The sequence below is a fragment of the Argiope bruennichi genome, chromosome 10, assembly GCF_947563725.1.
Source record: "Argiope bruennichi chromosome 10, qqArgBrue1.1, whole genome shotgun sequence".
Classification (NCBI taxonomy): Eukaryota; Metazoa; Arthropoda; class Arachnida; order Araneae; family Araneidae; genus Argiope; species Argiope bruennichi.
Window position 1 is genome coordinate 1,926,863 of NC_079160.1, and position 25,246 is coordinate 1,952,108.

At 31.2% G+C, this 25,246-nt stretch overlaps 1 protein-coding gene across 1 annotated transcript in view; it reads left to right on the forward strand.

Moving 5' to 3' along the window:
- LOC129988386 (uncharacterized) overlaps nucleotides 1-25,246 on the forward strand; it is a 36,804-nt gene that overhangs the window by 3,046 nt on the left and 8,512 nt on the right. Inside the window, exons 2-5 of the mRNA XM_056096609.1 lie at nucleotides 5,055-5,258; nucleotides 13,030-13,249; nucleotides 14,632-14,878; nucleotides 22,014-22,137. Coding sequence (XP_055952584.1) covers nucleotides 5,055-5,258; nucleotides 13,030-13,249; nucleotides 14,632-14,878; nucleotides 22,014-22,137 — 795 coding nt within the window. The remainder of the gene's footprint in view (nucleotides 1-5,054; nucleotides 5,259-13,029; nucleotides 13,250-14,631; nucleotides 14,879-22,013; nucleotides 22,138-25,246) is intronic.

Below are 25,246 nucleotides of genomic sequence, written 5' to 3' on the forward strand. Positions count from 1 at the left end.
TTCATCGCATACTTTTCATGTTCAGTCTCTCATCTCACTATTCAGTCTCTTCAAAGGTTTCAGGAGTGCGCATCACGAAACTCTTTTCTTCGAAATTTAAAATCGGAATGCATTCAAAGGGGTCACCAAAAAGTTTGGATCCAACGGAAGAAGGTTCAGGTCTCTGGAATGGGCCAGAAGTCTCAATTTTTTGGTCGAGAGCGCACATTCTGAGTTTTAAAAACTTTAAAAGAAAGCAACTTTTTATTTTCAAGTGCAAAAATGTAAAATTCAGATTATTTATGAATAGTAAAAGAAATGTATTTCTAAAGCAACACTGAGATATACCAAATCAGCAGTCATCGATTTTGCGCAAAATAAAACGAGTTTTCTTCTTCGTTTGCTTCTAATCTATTGTTTTCACTATCCAAATTCTTGTAACCATCAAAGTAAAAATTATTTTCAAATTCAAAAGTATTTATAAGACACATTTTATTTTTATTTTATGCACTTAAATTCATCTTTGAAGTAAGAAAAATAAAATGAAATAAAATTTGGAATGTATTAAAAAATTGAAACAGAATTTTACTAAAGATAATGACATACGTAAATTATTCATAAATTTGGGCAAGGAAGATACCTTAATGAATTTTCAAAATCAAAAATTAAAGTTCAGGATATGATGAAGAGTAAAAAGAGAGTACATCTATAAAAAAAAGTATACTTTAGAAATCTGCATAAAAATCATCATTTTTAAAACAACCAAAGAATCATTTTTGAAAATGGTATTGTTGAAAAATGCATTGAAGTGAACCGTGAAAAATGACTGAAAAAAAAGGGAAATAATATGAAGAAATGGCAAAGGAATATCTGATAATTGGTAATAGGTTAGTTTAACGTTAAAACTCATTTCTTAAATTTTAAGATGACGTAAATATAGTTTCTACGCGTTGACATTATGGAGAAAAACGATAGAAAGACTTTAAGCATCTTTCACCCTCCTTATGAAGACACTGTACCTTTTTTACATTTTACTTAATCCTTCTGGAGGTTTAGAAATAAATGCAACAAAATTTATTCTGATCTGTCCAGGAATATGGAATTAAAATAAAGTATAAATAAATATCTATTCAATTTTCATCTATATATATCACCTATTGTAACCGCGCGTACAAAATGAGAAGGAAAAAAAAATGAAAAATGTACCTCGATAGCGCGCAGTTTTCGAATTATATTCAAGCATTTAAAAAGAATTAGGACATTGAACCCGAATTTATAAAAAAAAGTATTTAACTTCTACTTTAAAGCTTTCGGACAAAAAGCATTTTTACATACATATAGAAATGAAAGTCTACCGATTTGGTGAAAAGACCGTAAACCAAATTTCATCTGTCTAGATTTAAGCGCTTTTTCCTTATCTTTATCAGAGACATCTTAAAAATGTATTTTCCGAATTCAAAAAAGCCTAGAAAGCGGGGATTCGTCAAAATCTCGTGTTCGATTTTTTCGACTATTACAATATTTTTTCTATACTTCGTCTGCGAGAAAGTAAAACGTCAAAGAAGTCGACGTTTATATTTATAGCCAAGAACAAGTGATGCATAATATTTTTCTGAACATAAATGTTAAGGTAATAACTTTTTAGTCGCAAAATGGAGCATACAATTAGTCTAACATAAACATAGTATAACCAAATATTTTATTGCACATCTTTTTGTTTACAAAACTAAAACTTTTCTTCTAAGTGGCATGATTCACCTTCATCTTCCTTTGAAGTTTTTACCTTGGCGCAGTATAATCAAGTATGGTTCTTGCGCCATAAAACACTAACAACCAACCAACCTTCCTTTGAATTTACTTTCATCAATCGAAAAGGACGTTATTTTAAAAACCTTCAGACTCTGAAATATGCCTTTTAAGGAAAAGAATTGTTTCATCTCTAATGACTTCGGAAAAGACGGGTTTCATTTTTTCTGGCTAACCTATCATTAGAGTTGGCATAACAGAGCGCTTTCTCTGAAGCGCTCTTTCCTATAGCCATACATTTCAATAAAGTAATTCATACGGCAATCATTTGAAGTTTTTATCGTATTTGTTTCATACTGTTTCGCTTCATCATTGAACTGAGGCTTTCTTCTCTCTCCACAAGGTTTATTCATTAGTTCGGTGATTTGCTCCTGATTATGCATACATGCATCTATGATCATGGCTTGAAATGAGCGCAAAGATTTGCCTTCTTCAGATATTTGGATTACAAGCTTCCGAATATCAACAATAGTTTCGATTCTAGAGCTCCATTCGAGAAACAAACAAACAAAAAAAGATCTGATTTGTCAAGGATATAAAATGAAATTAAATTGTAGTATCAAACTAATAATATTAGTTCCTTCAAGAAATGCCAATGTCCAAATTGAAATTTTATAAAGTGTATACTCAAATTTGGAACATCGTAAAAATTTAGCATGGTGCTATTTTAAATATTAAAGGAAGAATGTAAATTATGTACTCATTCTCAACTGCTGCCACTCATCTCATTTTTCATGAATGTAATCACTTACCGTTTCTAACCAGGAGCAGAAAGGTTCATGGCCTTGTGTATTTCTTGCTTCTTATTGGTTATTAGTGGATTCCGATAATTTTGGAATAAAAATTGTCATTCCCGCTTCTTTCGTAAGTTTGTCATGAAACGAAAGAAAAGGGTCGAAGAGCGTTTTCCCTAAACCTTGAACAACGCATTCAAGTTTTGCATCAATATGAGAACAGAAAATTGGCGAGAAAGTTAGCTGAATTATTTAACTGCGAACGAACTCAAATGAACAGTTATTAAAGAATAGGATTAGATTTTGAACGAATACGAAGACTTGAAATTTTGTGGTGTCAAATGGATGAGGCAAATTTCTGTCAGGGATGTTCTTATGTAGATTAAAATCTTCTGGAAGAAAATAAGTGATCATTAAATATTTCGTTAACTATGGTATCGGTAGTAGAGAAATCGAGAGACAATTCGATTGATTCTACGGAGTCGGATTAATTAGCCAACAGATTACAATCCCTACTACTTCCAACACGAAGCAGCAGTGGAGTGATTCCGTTGCGGAGGAACGCCTTTTGGTCTATCGAACACAGGCGGGTTTTTTTACATACTTTTAATCAAATCTAAAATTAATTCAAGGCTGATTTAAATTAACTAAATGGTATGTCGTGTGTTTAAACATTTCAGGAAACGAATTTATTCTGACTTTCATGCATTGATTTTGTCTTTGACGCTTCATTTTCCGATACGTTTGGTGATCCTAATGCAGCTAAGATATCAGCTCAATCAATATTGAGCAAAATAGATGAAGCCATCGGAAATCCCGACTGAATAACAAACGAATCGGTTAGATATTTACTTTTTTTAACGGTTTCACTTGAAAAAATGATAGCTTCTGAGAAGCGTAAAAACTTAAAAGAGTAAAATTATATTGGATTTCTATCAAATGCAAAAAAAAAAAAAATAAATAAATAAATAAATAAATAAAATAAAATAAATAAATAAATATTGTACTATTTTCTCTTTAGATAAGTCTAGGACTTATTTTAGATGCGTCAGACTTATTTATGTTATGTGTTACAGCAATTATCTTGCACTGCAAAGAAAACCCTTCAGAGCGGCAAATTTTTCTCGGAATGGAAGAGTGACTCTCAGAGAGATTTCACTACACTCAGTTTTGGGAGCTACGGTAGATGAAAGTAGGGGAACATCAAGATATTCTTTACTTACGTTACTTTCGAGTATTTATAATTTGTAGTATTTTCCGCACTCGTAATATTATCAGAGATATTTATGGAGATCATGGAGGAAAACGACAAAAATGTGTTGAATTTTTAGTTAATCAAAATATCAAAAAAAAAAAAAATGCTTCCAGTTTCACTTATTTACCTTCTAAAATATATTTGCGCTCTAAACGATAACTCTAACGATAAGTCTCTAAACGATAAAAACTATTTTTGGAAAATGTCCCTCTGTCTGCCCATCTTTGACAACGATAAATCAAAAATGCCAAAAGCTAGACTAGTGAAATTTGGTATAAGGTCTTTACACCCAATTTCTACCAAATTTTTAGCACACTCCATTCAGTGGAAGCCTTTGTCCGGCTATTCGCGTGTAGCGCGATGTCTACAAAACGAGTAGGACAAGATAAATAAAATTCGATATTTAACATCTCTAGTGCCCCCAAAACTGTTTGTAGATCTGTACTTTCAAAAGCATGTAAAGGTGGGCCCATTAGCTAAAATATGCCGAATTCGGTGCGGGATTTTGCAATTCCGTGTACTGTTGTGACACTTTTTTGTTTCAATGGATTGGTAAAAACACGTCAATAACTCAAACTCTTAAACCACCTACCAGGGATTCATCGGCCAGAGTCACACTCAGTAAAAATGCTCAATATGCGCGAAAGGTCAATATTTTGTAACTCTAGTTCATGTCATATTTATCGGAGAGTATGCGAGAAAACTTCGAGGAGACTATTCCCGCCAGTCTTTGTTCTATGCGTACGTTTGTAGGCGATATCAGAATATTAGGTGGAAAAATTATACTAAATAATTATGATTATTTTAATTTGATTATTAAAATAAAAATGCTTTTATAAGTGAATTAAAAAATACAAATGTTTAATTGTAATTGTTTCTTCTTCTAATTCTATTTTCACTAATTGGTGGTGACATTAATAGGATTTCAAAATTTAATTATGATAATATACAAGCTAACAAATAAATTCTGAATGTTGAAATAGCGTATAGTTATCTGAAATATACTAACATACACAAAATAGCGCTATCCTGCGCCCCCAGGTGCCTATAACACGGAGTTACCTAAACAGTTGGGTGGGAACAGGATGGAAGGAAAATAAGGGGGAGGGGAAGGAAAGAAAAATAAGAACAAGCTATCCACATATAATTACATCAAACTTACATTACATCACCCTAGACAACTATATTTGATGTTATTAAAAGGCCTAAAAACAAATGGTGGCAAAAGGCTGAGCTCACATCATCATCAGAATAGTAAAGAAAAAATGGATTTTCTGCAGGTGCTGCACGAACCCGAGAGTATTTCGAGGTATGAAACCAGTGATTCGGCCGAAGAGGTGCGAAACCTGCTGGAAGTATCTGCCGATTTGGCCCTCAAGGTCAAGGCTGGGAAAGTGGATTTTAAAGGGACCGGCTCCTACCTCAAGGATACCTCGAAACTAGGGAGGATCATAGAAATCTTGACCAGACTCAAGTTTAAAACGGTATGTAATCGCAACTTTTCTTCATTAATGGTAAAATGAACTATTAGTTGTAAGATTTTACTCTAATCCCACACTCATACTCTGGATAGCAGTATTCAGCTGTAGATGACATATCATAATAGAAGTAAAAATGATCGGTAAGAGGTACTTCCTTGGACCCTCAGGATGAGCTCTTATTTGCTGCCATAAGTGGCAGATGTAAGCATTTGACAGCCCAAAGGAGTACAAATCATCAGATCTCTGTTTCGATAAACTAATCAATTTAGTCTTACATTTTAAACTTAAGGATTGAGTTACTTTTAATTTTTCATTCTAGTAATTTTGTGAACATATAAAAGATCTCACCTGTTTATTCATTAATCTTTATGATAGGGTGGCAACTACGTCTGTACACAAGTACACAATATTATATTTTACTATGCTCTCTACTTATAGATACTGAAATTACCTAATGAATGATTTTTAACAGGTAACCAAATATACAAAAATGAGTTAATATTATTCCAATAGTTTTTTTCGAAATGAATGTACTTTATTTTTTACAAATTTATTTAGCTAAACATGTTTTTAATCGATTTGTTTACCGTCCCCCTCCACCCAGCAGCCCTATGCAGTATATGTTTGCACCTCTTATAATGTTGTCTTCCAATTCTCTTCGACATTATAGACAATTTTTTTTCAGTGCCTTGAAAACGAGAAAAGGATTAAGTTAATGATATTTCGATCATCATCAAATTTCCACAATATTAAACCTGAGTTACACTTGTTATGTGATGCTTCCGCTTAATTGTTCTTTTATTGTCAAGAATCTTAACTGAAACATGAAAACGTATACAAGATTTCATTTTATTTTTGGTGATAGAGAACCACCGTTTAATTCATTCAAACGTTTATGACTTTATTTTATTCATTCATATTTTTACCATTTTATACTTTCACATCTAAATGCTTTCTGCTAATGCTAAATGCTTTCTGCTTCGCCTTGAAAGCAGATATTTTCCATGATTTTAGAGAAAAATCAAAATTTCCTTTGCAACTGATTTGCATTTGATTACTTATTTTGCATGAAAGTTAAATATGTGATAGTAAATTATGTTGCCCAAATCTGTTGTTTCTCTACATTACATCTAAAATACTGGTAAAGAATAGTTCTATAAAAAATAAGTTATTGCCATTAAGGTAAAATAACTTTAAATATCTTCAATTAAAAGATATTTTTCATCAAGAAAATTCGTGTAATTTCCTGACTCTGGATTTTTTTTTTTAAAAAAAGATGCTAAAAATTCCTTTTTTACTGAATATAGTCCTGAGCTATATTTCAATTAATGCTGAATTTTCTTCAGATTTTTAGATATCTATACATAGTATAAAATGAAGTCTCCTGAATGTTGGAGATATTTGTACCATTTTGGTACAAAGGTTTACGTATAAAATACGTATAAGGTAAAAAGATTTTAGTATATGGAAGTCATATCAAAATAAAAAAGGAGCTTTGTAATTGCGATTTTAATTATTTTCCTACTATGATTCGCGCATGCGTAAAACAGCAATGTCTGCTTTGCACTTAACTGCACGTGTGCGGAAATCTCAAACTTCGCATGTGCAAATAGCAAGAGCTGTGGTATTCATATGCGATACATTTCTTTGTTTACGCCCGATTTTAAACAGTGATTCAAATCTCATTATACTCAAAAGAAGGAAATCCAACCTGGTCCGGAACACATTAAATGCCAAAAGGCTTCGTTTGCTGCGTGATAAGGAAAATGAAGAGGAATTAGCGAATATCTGAGAAATAATGTCCACACTTAGGAAAGGAGAGTCTGTTGATGAACGAAATAACCGACTTCCTTTAAATCGCATTGCAACTGAATAGAATAGCGGAGACAGAATTAATCTCCTGAGGAGCAAAATGATTGCCTGTCTGCTGACAAAAAAGACATTTAAATTTGTGACAGGGGAGAAGAAGCGAAAAAACAAACATTCCTAATATTTAATTTGAAAAGGAGTACTCCGTCCTGAATTACGATCCATGTGTGAATTACAGGAATTAGGCTTCAGTTTCAATAGGAACAATGTCTATACTCAGCCCATATTGTTCAGCTTTAAAATGGAAAGATGAATCAAATGGCATGTATTGTTTATTAGAAAAGATTAAGTTAGAAGAAATCCCCCTCCCCTGCTGAACCACTACATTCACTTCTTACTAATGAACATCCTACTTCCAAAGAGTTAATGAAGAACATAGCCAGTATGAACACAAGTGCATGAACACCTTTTTATGTCAAGATTTAAAGTACACGACCAAGTCTACCATTTGGCTGGTCCTTTCTTTCCACTACAACCTAACAATCACAAATTCCTTCAGATATATTTTATTGTTGATCGTGAAGTACAAGCTTTGACACTTTGTAACATAGCTCGGCAAACTCTTGATTATTCTTTGGTAATAACTTTACAAGAAATGTTACACAATCATAATTGTTACATGCAGGCCTTCAAAACAGCAATTGAAAATGTCTCGTCTGTTGTACCTGACTTTAAAATTGTCATACATACTGATAAAGTATTAGTTGATGAGCATCCAGGCAGATATAATGCTCCAACTCCAGTGAAGTAGCTGTTGTGCTAAATGGGCAAGAATTTCACAGAAGAGATATTGGATTTTGTAGCCGAGATAACAGCCTTAAAATAATATCTGAAATTCACAGATCCTATGATAGCTTGCAGTATCCTTTAATATTGTGTTAATATAGGTGAAGATGGATGTTCAATAAATGTTCCACAAGTTTAACCAAATACTGGGAACCCACAACGAAAAACGGTATCGTGCATGAACTATTATTGATACCGCATTATGCCAAAAAAGAATGACTTTAATACAATACTGAGATTTGGAAAGCTTCCAAACCAATTTTTGGTAGACCAGTATGCTAAAATTGAATCAAAGCGCTTGGCTTTTATTCGAAATAATCAATCAAAACTTCGAGCTTTATTAGTCAATGAAATGTCGACGATATAGACCAATTAGTTATCTTACCATCATCTTTCATAGGAGGGAGGGGGCAAGATATCTTCGTGAAAGAAAATAGGAAGCCATGACTTTAGTCGGAAATTATGGCAAACCAGATTTATTTATCACACTTACCTGTTAATTGGGATTAAAGACAATCTCTTTTCGAACAATGCATTGCAAGATCGATATGATATTGTTAATAGAGTGCTATTCGAGAGTTGATGTATTTGATAACTAATGATAAGATATTTGGACACCTCTGTGTCACAGCTGAAAGGAAGAAACGTGGCCTACCTCATGCTCATCTTCTGTTGTGGTTGCAAAATGAAATCCATCGAGATCAGATAGACAGTGTTATTTCTGCATACTAGCCGCCTAAGCAAGTGGATCCGATATTGCACGAAACTATGTTAAAACACATGATTCTTGGCCCATGTGGCACGTTAAATCCAAAAGAAAGCATATCTGAAGATATTCTGAACAAAAAACGAATGCAGTTGGCATTAGAATACATGAATTACAATCAAAGCATATTTGATGAAGCTTTATTCGAAATCAACAAAATAGTAGTATGTCTTGCAAACAAATCTATCAGAGACTTTGGTCTTCCTTTGTCTGATAACTTTCATCTAGAGCCAAGCAATAATGGTTATTCAAGAGAGTCATCATATGATCAATCTCGGATGTTAGAAACCATTGCATCTAATGAACAACGACTCAACATGGATCATTAAAAGGCTTGTGATACAATAATATCCAGCATAAGGAACAGGTATGGAAAACTGTTTTTCCTGGATGCTTCTGGCGGCAAGGGGAAAACATTTTTGATTAATTTGCTACTTGCCAAAATAAGATTTGGTGGAAATATTGCTCTTGTTGTTGCATCTTCTGGGATCGCAGCACACTACTGGTAGGAAGAAGAACAGCACATTCCACGTTTAAGCTTCCCATTTAATATTAGTGTATGTGACATTTGAAAACAAAGCAGAACCGTTAAATTATTAAAAAAAATTGTTTAGGATGAGGCAACAATGTCACATAAAACATCGGTCGAAGCATTGGACAGGACAATGCGTGATATCAGGTGCATTAACTCGCCTATGAGCGGTTGCTCAGTTTTGTTCTCTGGAGATTTTCGTCAAATCTTGTCTGTTGTAACTAGAGGAACAAGAGCTAATGAAGTAAATGCTTCTTTCAAAAGTTCATGCATTTGGCGACAAATGGCAATATTATCACTTACAACCAATATACGAGTTCCTTTTTCTACAGAAGATAATGCCCTTTTCGCAGATTTATTGCTTAAAGTTGGGAATGGTGAACTGTTGATGATTGATGAGAAAATCACCATTACTGATGATTTCTGTGTTTCTGTTAAAAGTCTTCAAGAATTAATTGTTAAGATTTATCTCGAGCTTCGCAGTCTGGCTTGGTTTAAAGAAAGGGCAATTTTATGACCTATAAATGACCATGTCCAGAAAGTCAAAAACTTGGTACTATCTTTACTCGATACCCCAGATCAAGTTTATTATTTAATGGACACAGTTGTAGATAGTGAAGAAGCTGTTCATTATGCAATTGAATTTTTTAATTCTCTTAATCCATCTGATCTTCCTTCACACAAACTATTTTTAAAAGTTGGTGCTCCTATTACTACGTAATTTAAACCCTCCAAAACTGTGTAATGGCACTCGATTACAAATAAAAAGTTTGAAAATATTGTGGCAATACTTTTAACTGGCTTTGGTGCTGGATAATCTGTTTTAATACCAAAGATCCCTCTCATTCCAACAGATTTGTCGTTTTCTTTAAGCGTGTTCAGTTCCCAGTTAAGCTCTATTTCGCCATGACAATAAATGAAGCCCAAGGACAAACGTTTCACACTGCTGTAATTGACTTAAGCGGAGAATGTTTTTCTCATGGACAACTTTATATGGCACAGTTACATCCAAACAAAAGCTTTTTGTCTTGACACCAGGAAGAAAAGCAACCAATATAGTTTGCAAAGAAATTTTATGATGTAAGCTGAATTTTATTTTCATATCAAATTATACAGAGTTGATAAAAAATTGTGGAACAGTGAGTACAATCACTTATTTGTATATTTTTATATTTTAAAACAGCTTTTCTATTGTATATTTTTAGTGGATTGTTTTGTCTATAGACATATCATATTTTTACCTTTTTAACATTTCTAAATACTTTAGAATTTGTGATATAAAAAATTGTTTGGTGTTATTTTTCATTATTTCTAAATATATTTTTATGTTTGTTTGATGTTACTTGACATGCCCACGTCATATCGGGCGGAGGCTAGACTTAAGTTTAAAGCTAATTTTTCCGTTGGGATGGTATGCCACGGAATAGTCTAGCAGTAAGCAGGGCAACGCCGTGCGGGTACTGCTAGACTATTTATAAGATATGAGTTAATAATTTTTAGAAATTAATATATACTTCTCAAATTATAAAGAATTATCAAGAATCTTCGGAAATGGCAACACTTTGCTGTAAAAACACAAACTATTGTTATTGACTAATCCTATTAAAGATTCGTGAAAACAGTTAACTTCATTTAACATTTAATGCAATGTGGTACATTTCTAACACCTTTTATTAGTATTTGGTCCATTTGAAAATAATATCAATTTAAAATAATTCCAGCATTTCATTTAAAATAAATACACCAGATTTTATAAGGATCAATTTTTATTCATTTTCTGGAAGAACGATGATTATAACCCCCCCCCCCCAAAAAAAAATCTCAATTGCTATTTTGAGAACTTTTACTGAAGAAAGTTAAACTCTGGATATAACCATTATTATGACACGGTTTTTGTCTCACATTTTAACTGCCCTTAAATCAGTTCCTTATGACAAAACTAGAAGAAGAATCAATTTAGACTTATTTTGAATTGAAGTGCTAAGAAATCAAATCAAAACTATGTGTTCCAATTTTTTAAAGACAATTATTGTAGGCTAGATTTTATTATGAAGGTAATTGATACTGGTAAAATCTTATTTAATGTTCCAAGCCAAATGAACAAGAAGATATCATGCATAAATACAAATTGCATAAATATATAAAAAATCATTGCTTTTTCCAGCGATATTTTGCATTTTAATATATGATTTTGAATGAGCAGTGTCAGAACGGTTTTTTTGTTTTCAATTTTAATTGACTGTAAAACGCAAGCCCCAACTAAGAAACATTTTTAATAAATTCATGTAGGAAATAAAAATTATTTTGTTGATATTTTTTAAATAGTTTAAAATCAAGAGAATGTAATGTTAGACACAGTTGAAGATAAATTTTGTAAGAATTTGGAAGTCCCGTGTAATATCATTAAACATTTATATTTATATTTTATGACAAGAGATGGCAGCACCAAAATACGTAAAAAATAATTGAATAACGAATTAGTTCGGAAGCATGACATATACGTATGTGAATATAAGAATTTGAATTTTATTTGCAGATATCGTGTTGTACAAAAACAGGTAAACAAATTATTATATCATAAAAAGTAATTATTGATAAAAAAAATGTTTATTAAATGCGATTAAAATTTGGAGGAGTTTTGCTGCTATTATTATACATACGCTTTTGCAATTTTTTACATTTCACATTACTAATTGATTGGATCAAATTTTGCAAAAGTGTCGACTCTGCCTAGAACAAACAAATGATAATACTTCGATTCTATCTTTAAATGAAATGTGAAATGGACAAATTCTGCAATTTAATTAAAACTACGCTTTCGATTTCGGGTAAGAATGTAAAGGAATCTCATTTTTTAAAAACAAACATTTAAAACTGTCCCAGCTCAAAAAATTAAATTAAAAAGGTTATTAAATTATAAAATATTCACAAATAAGCAACTTTTATTTAACGAAGCCCCGCAGTGTTTAACTTAAAAAATGATTATAATATTTAAAGTTATTGGCTAGTTAATAATCTAGCAAATGGTTCATTATTGATCTAATGGTGATTATTGTTTTTCTTAAAATGATAGAGAGCTTGAAAAGTTTCCAGAAAGTAAATTTTCTGAAAACGAAGAAGGCCACATTACAATGAATCAAAGCATAGTGCTGATAGATGTACGGCTTCGGATAACTGATCATAAATTATTGTAAGAAATTTGACAAGTTCCGTTCATGTTCCACATTTCTCAAAATTTTGATATCAAAGTAGTTTTAAGATTAATCTTCCTATTCAGATAGCAACAATTATATTCCCTTTGCCAATACTGGAAGACCTCAAACGCCTGTTAAACGAAACCATGGCGGTCGCCTGAGGCTACCGAATATACAAGCAAAATTTCTTTCCCTTTCGCTAAATTGTGATTGATTGAATACCCGTGGCGCTTGATTTGTGCGCTTTCGTTACTCACTCAGATGGTTTTATTGGACAGATTAAGTTTTCTGAGAGATCTCAAAGATTGCCCCAGAATATATTTGCCTAGCTGCCATAAGCTAAGCAGAGTCCTCTTTTGTATTCCAACTCCTTAAAAACATAGGCTGTCATTGCAGTTTTTGAAGTGGCAGAGTATTTTTCTTTTCTCTGAAAGAGAAATCCAGATGCTCTAATATTCTGAGTTCGAATTATTTGAGGAATGAGATGATTAAGACGAGCAGAAATTGTTGAAAGTTTTCGTTAATTAGTATGTTCACAAAAATGGCGATTTTTATTATGTTGCTGACAGTTGCTGTAACTCTGTGGATGATTACATTTTAGGTTTAGGTTTAAATTTCTTCCTCCAGGTTACTGTGGCTCTCCCCCCAGAGGTGCAGCCTTTCCCTTCATGGGCTACGAAGAACAAAAACGACCTGGGTACTCATTTCGTGCGAAGCGTCACCTATGGTGGAGAGTTGCTAGCCTCAATCCGATTCCGAGCCAACCGTGATGAGGACTTCAGTGCCATCACGGCTGAAATCCAGTCAAATTTCAACAGAGGAGACGCACAGAGTCTGGTGGCAGAAGGTACCAACGATGATTTTCATAAGCCTTATTCATAATTATTCTTTCTAATTATCATAATTAGTATACTTTATCGTTGAACTTATTGCAGTTTGTACTAAATGCGCTACTTGGGTATTCTTTAAATATGAAGAAAAAAGAAATTTAAAATTAATTTACACCTTGCTAGATGTTAAGAAATAGGAGTTGCAAAAAAATTGCTTATAAAGTCTAAAAACTGGTTCAAAAATCAAACATCTGAGCAGAGAAAAATTGGCATTTCCTTCCCCACTGAATTTCCAGTAGTGACAATAAAATTTTAAAAATCATTAAACAGATTCTATAACGACTGTATATTCCGTAATTCTATTGAGTGGCGCGAGGAAATGTGAAATATCAGTTTCATTTTAAAATACGTTTGCCTCTTGCGAGCCATTTCTCTTTGCCAGAAACGTCTGTCTTTCTTTTTCCTTCATGGAAAGAAATCAGAAATTTTAAAGCAAACATATTTTATCTCACTTTTTCTTTTTTACGCGGTTTTTAAAATTAAGCTTTTTCTTTTTTCTAATTTCATTTTCATATTACGAAATCTACTCGTCTATCCCTTAGGTAACAATAAAATAACGAGAAAATTGTGATTAATTATAATCACCTAAAAAAATATTAATGGTTATTATTTAGTCAAAGATCATCCCGAATCACTGAAATCATTTAAGGAATCAATTTAAAACAAAAAGATGATTGAATGAATCATTCAACTAATTAAAATCAAGAAATACAATACCGTTTATATAGTGCTACCATCTATTGAGAAAAGAAAGCAAAAATTAAAACTTTCTCATAATTTGAGATTTTAATTAATAATTAGTGAAATTTAAATCTTTCATCAGTATAATAAGTTAGAAAGTTGGATAAATTCTGCATATCTGAAATATTGAAAAGGTTTAGATTTCTTTTTCTTCGCTTTCCCTACCAGTTTAGAGTGACTCATTGTAATGAAAACTATTCAAAAATCTGCTGCAAATCCATACTATTCGCTCCAGATTTATTTCTGTGAATGATTCCTTGTTAGGAAGAAAGAATATTTACTGAATTCTGCAACACATCTTATTTACTTATAATACGTAGTTTTCTTGATTCCTCTTTTGTGGAATATGTTCCACAATGATGTTACCATCCCTTGCCACTAACGCCTTTAGCAATCCACACTTTTATTTCCATTGCCATTCTCAACCTCTCCTTTTGTCAGTATCGTTGTTGGTGCCATTATAAATTCAGTCAATGCATTCCCCACCTTCAGGCATGTCTGGGCACATGATAGCTCTCGTCGAGGAAAAGTTTTACTGCCAACTATCCGGATATTGATTAGCGGCCAACTGAATGTCAGCTGTTTGTTCCGCCCACAGGAAAACTGGAGAAGGTTCAAAGCAAACTGAAGGACAAGGCTACTATGGAAATCTCGTACTACGCCACTGTTCCACTGAAGGGGGTGCCCAACACTATCGAAGGTCTTAGGAGTCTGGTGAATGGCTTCGATGAGCATGTCAAAGAAGTACATGAGAACGGTTGGGGAGTGCCTATTAGAGTGGAACTCATGGAACTCGCCAACCTGGGTGGAGAAAATAGTTCCGAATTCCGTTTCGTCAAAGACAGGTAACTGCATTGAATTTTTACTATAGTTAACTTTTTAGCACTCGAATGGCGTCTCTCAGGTGATACATTATTTATTTATTTTATTTTTATAACTGAAAAATATATTGCCTGAAAAGAAGTGAAAAATCGCAAATTAATTTTCAGAAAAAAAAATAACCTTGTACGATTTATTTACCGAAGTAATGAGACGAGATTTTGTATTCGATAATTACGCAGCTAGTTGCTTTCGGATTGCAAAAGATTAAAATAGATATTCAAAGACCGTTGATCGACTCTCGCTCAGATCTGGTGGGTATCTATCATCCGTGAATACTGAATTCAGTCTATAAAATTGCACTTTATTTTTTTCCAATACAAAGTGATCATAATTCTTTTTTGAAGTATTTTTGCTATGAAGAACAAGAATCCAGAATCCAAAAATCAATCAGTAATTTCATAATCAGTTTTTCATATCGCTTTTATTTCATTCACCTTGTTTTTATTTCTGCACGGTTTTCATTCGTTTCCTCATCTCCCAAAATTCTATAAAACTGTGTGTTCTACTGAGAGGGTAATATTTTTTCCTCATTCTGAGAACTTAATTATCAGATAATAGCTTAACTTTTGATTTAGTATAAAAGGTAACAATTGTAGTGAACAAAAGAAAGATTGGTTATATGTATTCATAATAATTAATGAAATAGCTATTGAAGTTTATATTAAACTAAAAAAAAGCAATATATATATATATATTTTAAAATTGTCACGTTTTTATTAGTATGCTATATCGATGTAAAATCTGCAATCGTAAGTAAAAATCACAGGAAAGCGAGATTCTGAAAATAATATAAATAAAAATTATTCAATTAAAATATATTAGTGACAGGCGTTCCAAGTTACTATATTTATAACATCATCTCTCGTTTTCTGATTTTAATTTTTTTTTTTTTTTTTTGCTTTGACATACATATTTTTCATAAAAAATTATTTTGTCCGTTTTAGTGTACTAAAAAACTCATTCATTTTTTATAAACCTTTTAATTCTTACTATAATTCAGAGTTTTATTCTTCTGCAATGCCATTAAAAAGATTGGAAATTTTAAGAACATAGCATCAACGATAAAGTAATTCATTAATATACTTAATGATAAAAAGAAAATACATACGTTTGAATTGAAATTTCTATCTGTTAAAAATATATTCCTTCTCGATTATTTTTAACACTTAAATTTATCTATTAATGTAATTCGAAACAAATTCGCTTAATTTCTGTTTAAAAAGCAGTAAATTAAAAAAAAAGAAATTTTATGTCAATTCAAAAGATTATTTTTTTATTATTGTTGATATCGCAGGCTGTAAGTAAAATCATTCCACAAGTATTTTGAAGACGTAAAATTAAGCATCTATAAAATGTACTACTTCAAAGTAGACATATACAAATATTGTTTTTCGATGATCTGCAAATATTTTATAAAGTCCTTCGCAAACTCCATTCATTCTCGCAATTTCTATTATTTTCTATAATGTAACAAACTGTATATAAAATAACTGGTCTGGTAGGTATGCGTCTGAATTAATTCACATGTTTTCCTTCTGGAATTTAGCTTGACATTTATAAAGTTGGATAGATATGCAAGACAAGCGAATGAGTTTTTAAAAATCTGATTCCTTGGATAGTCTTGTGTGGTTTTTGGAAACCATCGTAGCTTTTGCTTGTGCGCGTGCATATGGGCTCACGCCACCTAAAGAGATAATAAAAGGAGATAATCGAAAGATGCGGGGTTGTAACCTGTACAACTATCTTTTAGAATTTTAGGGTTGTTTTAGAATCATAAGTGCATATAAAAATATTCGTGTATTACATTCGATTCCAAACTTAAGCTCGTCTATTGTAATTAATGAAACTTTACCTTTAAATAGTAGTAGAGTAAGGAGTTAGAACAGTTTAGATCGGAAAATAACTTTAAGAAAAAGTTTTGTTTGTAAACACGTATGTTAAAAGCAATTTTTTAAAAATTTTAATTATTGTCTACATTTGTCTTTAACATGGCACTTGGCCGCTCCTAGCCAGAGGGCTTTAAAAGTGTATCATAATAAAGCGATAAAATGTCATAGCAGCTGCATTCAATATCATTTGGAAACTAACTACAGACCATTTCGAAATTTTACCCGATTTCCATATCTCAGAAAACAGATATTCGAAGCGCGATTGCTATTCTGCATTGGATTTCTCAGAAGAATGCTCCTAATGAATTTTTTTTTCGAATTTAGTCATTAAAGTATTGTTGTTTTTTAAATAGTAATTTCAAATTAAGTATTGCATTTTTCAGTTGTTAACGTTCAACAGCCATCAATAATTTGAAGATTCTTTTCAAAACGTTGCACTTCAAATATTTTTAAATATGGAAGATTAACCGTGATATTTATGTATTATTAACCTAAACCTTTTATATATATATATATATATATATATTATGCTTTTATACAACTAACGTTTTCTGTAACATAAATGTAGCTTTCTTTGTATTTTGTTAAGACAAAACATTCTCCAGATTTGCAAAGTCCATTAGCTATTCGTTATTTAAAGAATGCGCGTCTTAGCGGATTCATTATCATAACTATTATGGATCTTTGAAATCAATATTTTATCTCTAACTAGGGGTACTATTTGTATGGAATTTCACTAATTAAATGAATTTGTAATTTTATAATTGAAGTTCTGGAAATGTTAAAAAGGAGTATATTAATTTGTAGGCCATCACATTAAGAAATGAGTGAAAAATCGATTGCAAAATTCCATATAAAAGACATATAACAAGTCAAGATAAATAAAAATAATTAAAAGGCGTATGAAAGAACTTTAGTATCCTCCATAGTCAATCTTTCATTCTAAAAAAAAGCTTTAGTTAGTACACACTGATAAAATTAATACAGATTATAAAATTAATATCAAGACACTATCTAAGTTAAGTAATATGTAAAACTCGCTGAAAGAATTTAAGATAAATATTAATATTGGACTTTTTTTGAGGAAAACATAATGCACTTCATTCCTAATATGAATGAAGCAATCTCTATAGATGTCACAGCACATAATTTAGGCAGACGCACAAAACACTTTCTAGAAACTACTTCACCACATAATCGGAATGATTCAAAATAGAATGTTTTTGGAGCTCGGTCGATATGAAGCACACTACTTAAGTTTTCATAGAAAAGAGATTATTTTAGAAATATTAAATGAATGCGAAATATTTTTGAGAAATAAAACTCCCCCACTTAAAAGCTCTCCGCCTTTGGAGCTAATGGAAAATTTATTTTAAATATGGAGATTATCCTTAATGCATTATCTGATAGGCAATTTATAATGGGCTACTTATCCATAATTGAATATGCAGATTACGTCCATTAAAGGCATCCTTGATAATACTAAGCCATTTATGATAAGTATTCGAGACAGTCATAATTTCATCCGAAACTATGAGACTTTCCATCAGGCTTAAAAAAGAATGTATTGGAGAGAGACCTTTTTAAAAATTTTTAAAGCAGGTGGTTCGAAATCAATAGGAAAAGTTATTGGCAAAAAGGCTGCGGCTCGAAGCATTTAGTTCATTTGCACAGTAGAATCTGCATACATTTCAGAGATTAGTATTGATCGAATATAACAGAAAGTTATTATTATGGTAGAAATAGTTATAAGTGAAATTTTAATGCATCATTTCATGGAAATAATATGAAGGCTTTTTTGACGTTAATGTTAACCTTCATCGTTATATTAAAATGCATCACGACAGTGTGCATTTGATCCAAATCTTACATCTGTGTTGATCAAAATCGTACAACATATATTACCAATCAGTTTTTTCTTAATTTTATTTAATTGAATTTTATATTTGTTTTACATGCATTATATTTGTATTGAATCAGGATTGGATTTCTCAGAAATATTCAGGACTAGCCGCCTTTGGAGACCAGCCGGTTCGCCAGTATTACCGCTCGCTACGATTTTCAATTAAATATTTTAAGTAGCTGGTCTCTTAATAGATTCTCAAACAAAACATTTTTAATCTTCCAATTTTGATAGTCATACCAAACTTATACTGTTGTTTAGATCGTTTCGTTCAATTTACTATATATATTTTGTTAATTTATTGTCATTTCCAGTAAAACGTCAACTTTAATTTAAAGTGGAAATGATGAAATTGCAATTAATATAAAGATATTTTTAATAAACCAAGCGTTTTATTTTATTTATCATCTTTATTGTTATTTATTTATTATTATTATTATTGAATTTGAGTATTGCAAACAGAATCGCTCGGTATTTAAGTCTTATGGGAACTACAAAATATTTTTCATAATTTATGTAATATCTCAAAGAATAATTCAACAAAAATTTCTCAGATTCAGCATAAAATTCAGTTTTTAGTTTTGCTTTCAAAAAGATTGAAATGAAATCAATAATAATATTTTGTTCCGGCCTATAAATATATTCCAAAAATTATGAAGTCTAAATTTAATGCAGTAAGGTATCATATTCTGAGAAATATTCTGGACACACCAATTTTTAAATAAATGAATGAATGTTTCTATTTTGCACGATCAACTAAGACTTATTTATGAAGTTTTGAATGTTAAAAATTTAGAAAAACTCAACATTTTCATAATCTTAGGCCAATTAATCTTGAGAAACCTGCACGCTGATTGGCGTATTTTCTTTGAAACGATCGATGTAAAATCTAAAATTATCGTTTTTTTATTGAATAGTGATATTCAAATTTTCATAAATCAGTCAGTTTTAAGTGATTGATTTAGTTGATTGGAAATTAATTCTTTTTATTTAAAATATTAGTGTTTCAAGAACATTTTGTTAATCCTCATTTCCACATCAGAAACTTTATGTAAAATCAAAAACTCGTTATTTATTAGAGCATTTATTGAATCAAGTTACATAAAATATAATCATTTTCCATTTAGACCATTTTAGCAGATCTGTGTCTTACTAAAGGTTTACAAATTAGCTGTGTGGCCCTGATTTGAATGGATATCATATTAAACTGTTCATATTAAACAAAACTTGCCTTAAAATAAAACTGATTTATTGGATTAATAATACAGAGAGTGTAAAAGATCATAAAATAATTTTTCTTGAATTTATTTTTTAGAAAAAATAATATTTCTTATTTGTTTCATTTCCTACAGACACGTGCCGAAAATTATATTTTTGCAGATTTCATTTCCAAAAAGATTAAATTTATTTTTAATTGGAGCTTTAATCAATGTGATGGCAACACTTTGAAAAAATCTAATTTTTTCCCATGAATGCGAAACGTGCTCGTGCAGCTTAAATTTTATCTTTATTTTGTACGAAAAAAATTGTTGAAAAATAGAGTTAAAATATTTATTTAAAAATTCATTAAAAATAGAAATTTAATTTTAAGGTTAAAACATTGGTATCATTTAAAAGATAAATTTTTGATCTTTAACTTGATGTAAAAATCTTTTTTGTGATGTAATATTTTCGGAAGTTATAGCAGAAACACACCAAAATTTCGCTTAATTTTTAAATAAAGGAAATTCTAATTAAAAATTCGAAAAAATAACCCCCAGGTGCACATTCGCGGCCTCCAACGTATACACGTGCCAAATTTGGTAGCTGTAGGTCAAACGGTCTGGCCTGTAGAGCGCCAACACACACACAAACACACACACACACACATTGAGCTTTATTATAAGTAGAGATAAATATTTCAGAAAAATTCTAATGCATCATCCTTCCGAGATTAATTATTGAATACCCTTTAGCTTGTGATTTGCCATTTTATTCACAATTAAGGAAAATAAATCAAAACCTCGGTTTACGTAACTGAGCCAACAGCTTTTAATCTCCACGTCTCTAACCGGAAAGTGCAAACAATTTTTGATTTTATTTCTCCTTTTCCGAATGAATTTATTTAAAAGTTTCTGGGGCAATTTAAACCATATTTTATAATTAGGTAAGGGACTCAAAAAGAGATAAATTAATTCAGAAAGGAACGAACCCTTTTCAGCTATTTGATGTCAGCAATTATACGTTTAACTGTCAGGATTAATCTGCAATAGAAGACCCATGAGTGAAAGTTTCCAAACATTTTGAAATAAATAAAAATGAATGACTAGATTTTTAACAAAAAAAAAAGGCAAATCGGACGGCTAAATTGAACGAGAGGAAATAAAAGTATCCACAAGTTCAAAAAATGGAAGTTGGATACATTTTGAATTGAAGAAATTTGCAAAGCACCAACGCAGATTTTAGCAAACCCATAATCTATAAAACATTCATTGTTGCATCATTGAGTCCAATCAACACCTTTACATTCTAGAGAAAATAATTTTGAGTAGAACACAGCTTTGTAAAAATAAAATAAATAAATAAATAAATGATAGGTAACAACAGCCCTCGTGAAGAAAATTCCAAATCACTGAAATTTAAAAAAAGGTTCTCGAAAATGTATTTATTTAATGCACAATGGGAATTTTGAAAAATAAAGGAAACCTTCCGGTCTTTTCTTATAGGTGACGTTCTTTTACAAGTAAAGGAAAGAAATCCTTTTATCCAATGGAGTGCCAATAGAGTCCAGACTAAAATTCTTGATCTTACCGTATCAAATATTTTTTTGCTTATAAATAAAGGCTCTTAATAATGATATATTGCTGGAAGATATTTTTGGATACTTAACTGTAATCGTATGAGAGAATGACAATGATAGATGGATATTATGCAACATTCTACAGTTTGATACAAACGTGCTCATAGAAGTTCTCTTTCTACCGTCATAAGTCAAATGATAAAAATTTAGGTTATATATTTCTTTGAAAAATTGAGTTGTGCTGTCTATTTTAACTTATGCCATTCGAAGACTGATTCTTTTTAAAGGCTAGGATTATATTAGGCATGTATAACTGAATGATATATTCATTAATTTCAGTTTTTTTATGAAAGAATGTCATTTTGAGAATAATTTCAAATTCTTGAAAACTAAAAAGACGTTGAATATATTTTCACCAATATTAGAGCTTTCAAAATATCTCAATCAGATTATTGACAATTGTATATATAATCCTAAAAATAAAAATTAAAATAAAATGTAATTTCCCTGAAATGTTCATTTTCCAGAGCTCTGGAGGCGGAATTGGCAGATGTGGAACATGAATTTGATGATCTCCGGAAGGCTCACACGATGCTGACAGAATGGTATAGAACACTGCCAACTTCTCTAACTTCAGAGGAAGAACAACAGGTAGTTGTCAGAACTGGGTGAATAAATTTTAAATCCATATAAAATTTCGAAACAGTTTAGTCACTTTTTTAATACAAATAAGAATGAATGCAAAAATCTTATTTTTTTTCCTATGGATTTCATTGCTAAAAATGTGTGTTGCAGTCTAACAATTAAGACAACTACAAAACTAGTTGTCTTAAACTAGTTTTGTAGTTGTCTTAATTTTCTTTACTTGAAACTAGTTGATATACACAGCCTACTATGGAATGTTTAATTTTTTTAATGCACATAATTTTTGAGCTTTTTTCTAAAAGGGGAATATTGATTTAAAATTCTAAATCCTTTTAACTCCAGGACATCCAGGGAAATAATATGAAATTTTAAGGGATTGCAATTTATATTTTAAGGAAATAAAATATATATATATATATATATATATATATATATATATATATATATATATATATATATATATATATATATATATATATATATATATATATATATATATATATATATATATATATAAATTAATAGACGAAATTCTTTAGAATTCCTTTTAGGATGTAATCATAATTATATTTCGAGATTGAAATTTTAAGAATTTAACTAAAACAAAAGACAGATAATTAATTACTAAATGAACTTTAACTAATTAATAAAAATATTACAACCTGAACAATTCATTAAGACAGATTTTAAGATAACGGATAATAAATTATAATATGTAGCATAGCGATTTAAAAATAATAAAACACTAGGCGAAACAGTTTTTAAGTTTTACTTTATTCGCGTGGGGAAAATACAAGCAGTCTCTAAAATTCTAAAAACATTTACACTCTGCGCAGGCGGAAATAATAGGCCTGATTGGCGGGTAGAAAGAATCCTTTCCCATCAGCGTAGAAAAGAAGTAGTAAGATTCGAAGAAATGTATAACTGAATGATACAGTTTGCAAAGGCACAGAAAATAGTTTTTAATTAATAAAAAAATTAACAATTAGTTTCAATATCACGAAACTTCCTTCTTAGTGAAATAATATCTGGCCAGTCATTCTTTTTAGTCTCAAGAGAATACACACAAAGAAATATTGCTTTTTACATAAATATATTTATATAAATTGTTAAAAGAAGTCTATCTTCAGCAGCTATTCTAAGATATATCACAAAATGGTATACGAATATGGTAAGCTTGGTGGAGGAAGATTTCGTTTATTTAAGTAACAATATAAGCGAAGTGCATATTTATATAAGCGAAATGCATATTTATATAAGCGAAGTGCATATAATATAAGCGAAGTGCATATATATATTAAGTATCACGAATATAAGCGAAGTGCATATAAGACAGAACACATTTAAACACAAATAAATTAACAAAAATAAAAGAAAATCAAAATAAATTACTCTGAAACTAAAATTCATAAATATCTGTCGGAATTTTCCAAAACACGAGTGGTAACGCTGCCCATAAAAACCCTGAAATAAATTTCATTAGAAAACGGTGCTGAATTCCGGGGCTGCTTTACACTGATTTTTTCACGCTTCAAAAAGAATTTCGAGATGAGTTGCTTTCATTTCCCCTCTCATTGGCTGATTATTAGATCTAATGATTAACAGTAAAATTTGAGTCACACATTAGCTTGAAGACAACTTTTCTTTCCAAATTAATTGCAATGGATTCATTGCAATTACGTTTGTTGTTATCTTCAGTACATTACAATAGTAACTTACTGTAAGGCAATGTAAGAAATACTTATTGATAATCAGAATGGAAACATACAGAAACTATATATATATATATACTAGCTGACCCAACAAATGTTGTTCTGCCTTATAAATTATTTCTATTGAATATTTTGGTTGTTAACGAATGCATTGTAAGTGTGTGGGGATGGGATCCATAACAGAAAGAGGAATGGAGCGCTGTAGACGCCGATAAAAAAAACAACAACATTTATTTCCTTAATACAATGTATTTCATTAACATATCGAACATATACATTGTTTGATCTCTTAAAAGTTAAACGTAAAGTGAAAAAAGTAATCTATTTTTTGTCCTAAAGTATAAAAATGAAATAAAGAAAATCAATATTCATTTTGAAGAGCAATTGAGTGTACGATATTTTTCCTCAGTCCGTCTTTAGCCAACACAGATAAGCTCAATAGTTTGCCCACGCAAGAACATGCCAAGTGTGAAAAACATGGTGTGCCCAAATCGAAGCCGCAAACAGACATCGTTTGGCCTTGCGACTTACTGATTGCCATTGCGAATGCCAATCTGATAGGAAATTGAACGCGTTTGAATTCAATTGGCACGTCTGTGAGAATCATTGGAATTCGTGTCAGCAAAACATTTTCGGCTTGGAATTTGCCATTCAAAATGCTGGCTTCGATAACGTTTTTCATCAAATATTTAATGACCACGTGCCATTGCACAGCCGTGGTGGGTTCAAATTCCGAAATAAAATAACAGGAGATTCAACTTTCAGTCGGAGAAGGTGTGGTGACATACCTGGCAAATCCAGTGAGTTCAAAAACTCTGTTGGATAATTTATAGCTTCGTTAGCATCGCAAACTGTATCGATCAATTTGTATGATACCAAGTCGCCTGGCAACGACTGCTGTATCTTGAAGTTTAAATCGTCGATGTCCACATTTTTTGCTGCCAAAATGGCTCTTTCTGCCAGCCACGCATGATTTATGTATTATGTGCGTACATCGAGAAATATGCGGTCAATGAGAGCATTTTGAGAATCAATGATAGTGCAGAAATTAGTGGACAATTTTATAGACAGCAACTTTTCCATCACCGATATCTAACAATTGGTCCGAGAATGTGTCAGCAGATGGATCTTGTAACATTTGGACGCGCATGTTTATTTTTAGTTTGACTTTTTCAAAATTACGCCACAGTGGCGATGATTTCAAGCAAGCGTTGATCTCAACAGCGTACGTTGAACGTGGATAGGGACACCCTAATTACCTAGCGTTGTGAAATAACTTTACGACCTATTCTCATACCTACCAAATACACATAAAAAAATTTCATGAAAATTGGTCGAGCCGTTTCGGAGGAGTTCGAACACAAACACCGTGACATGAGATTTCTATATATTATATATATATA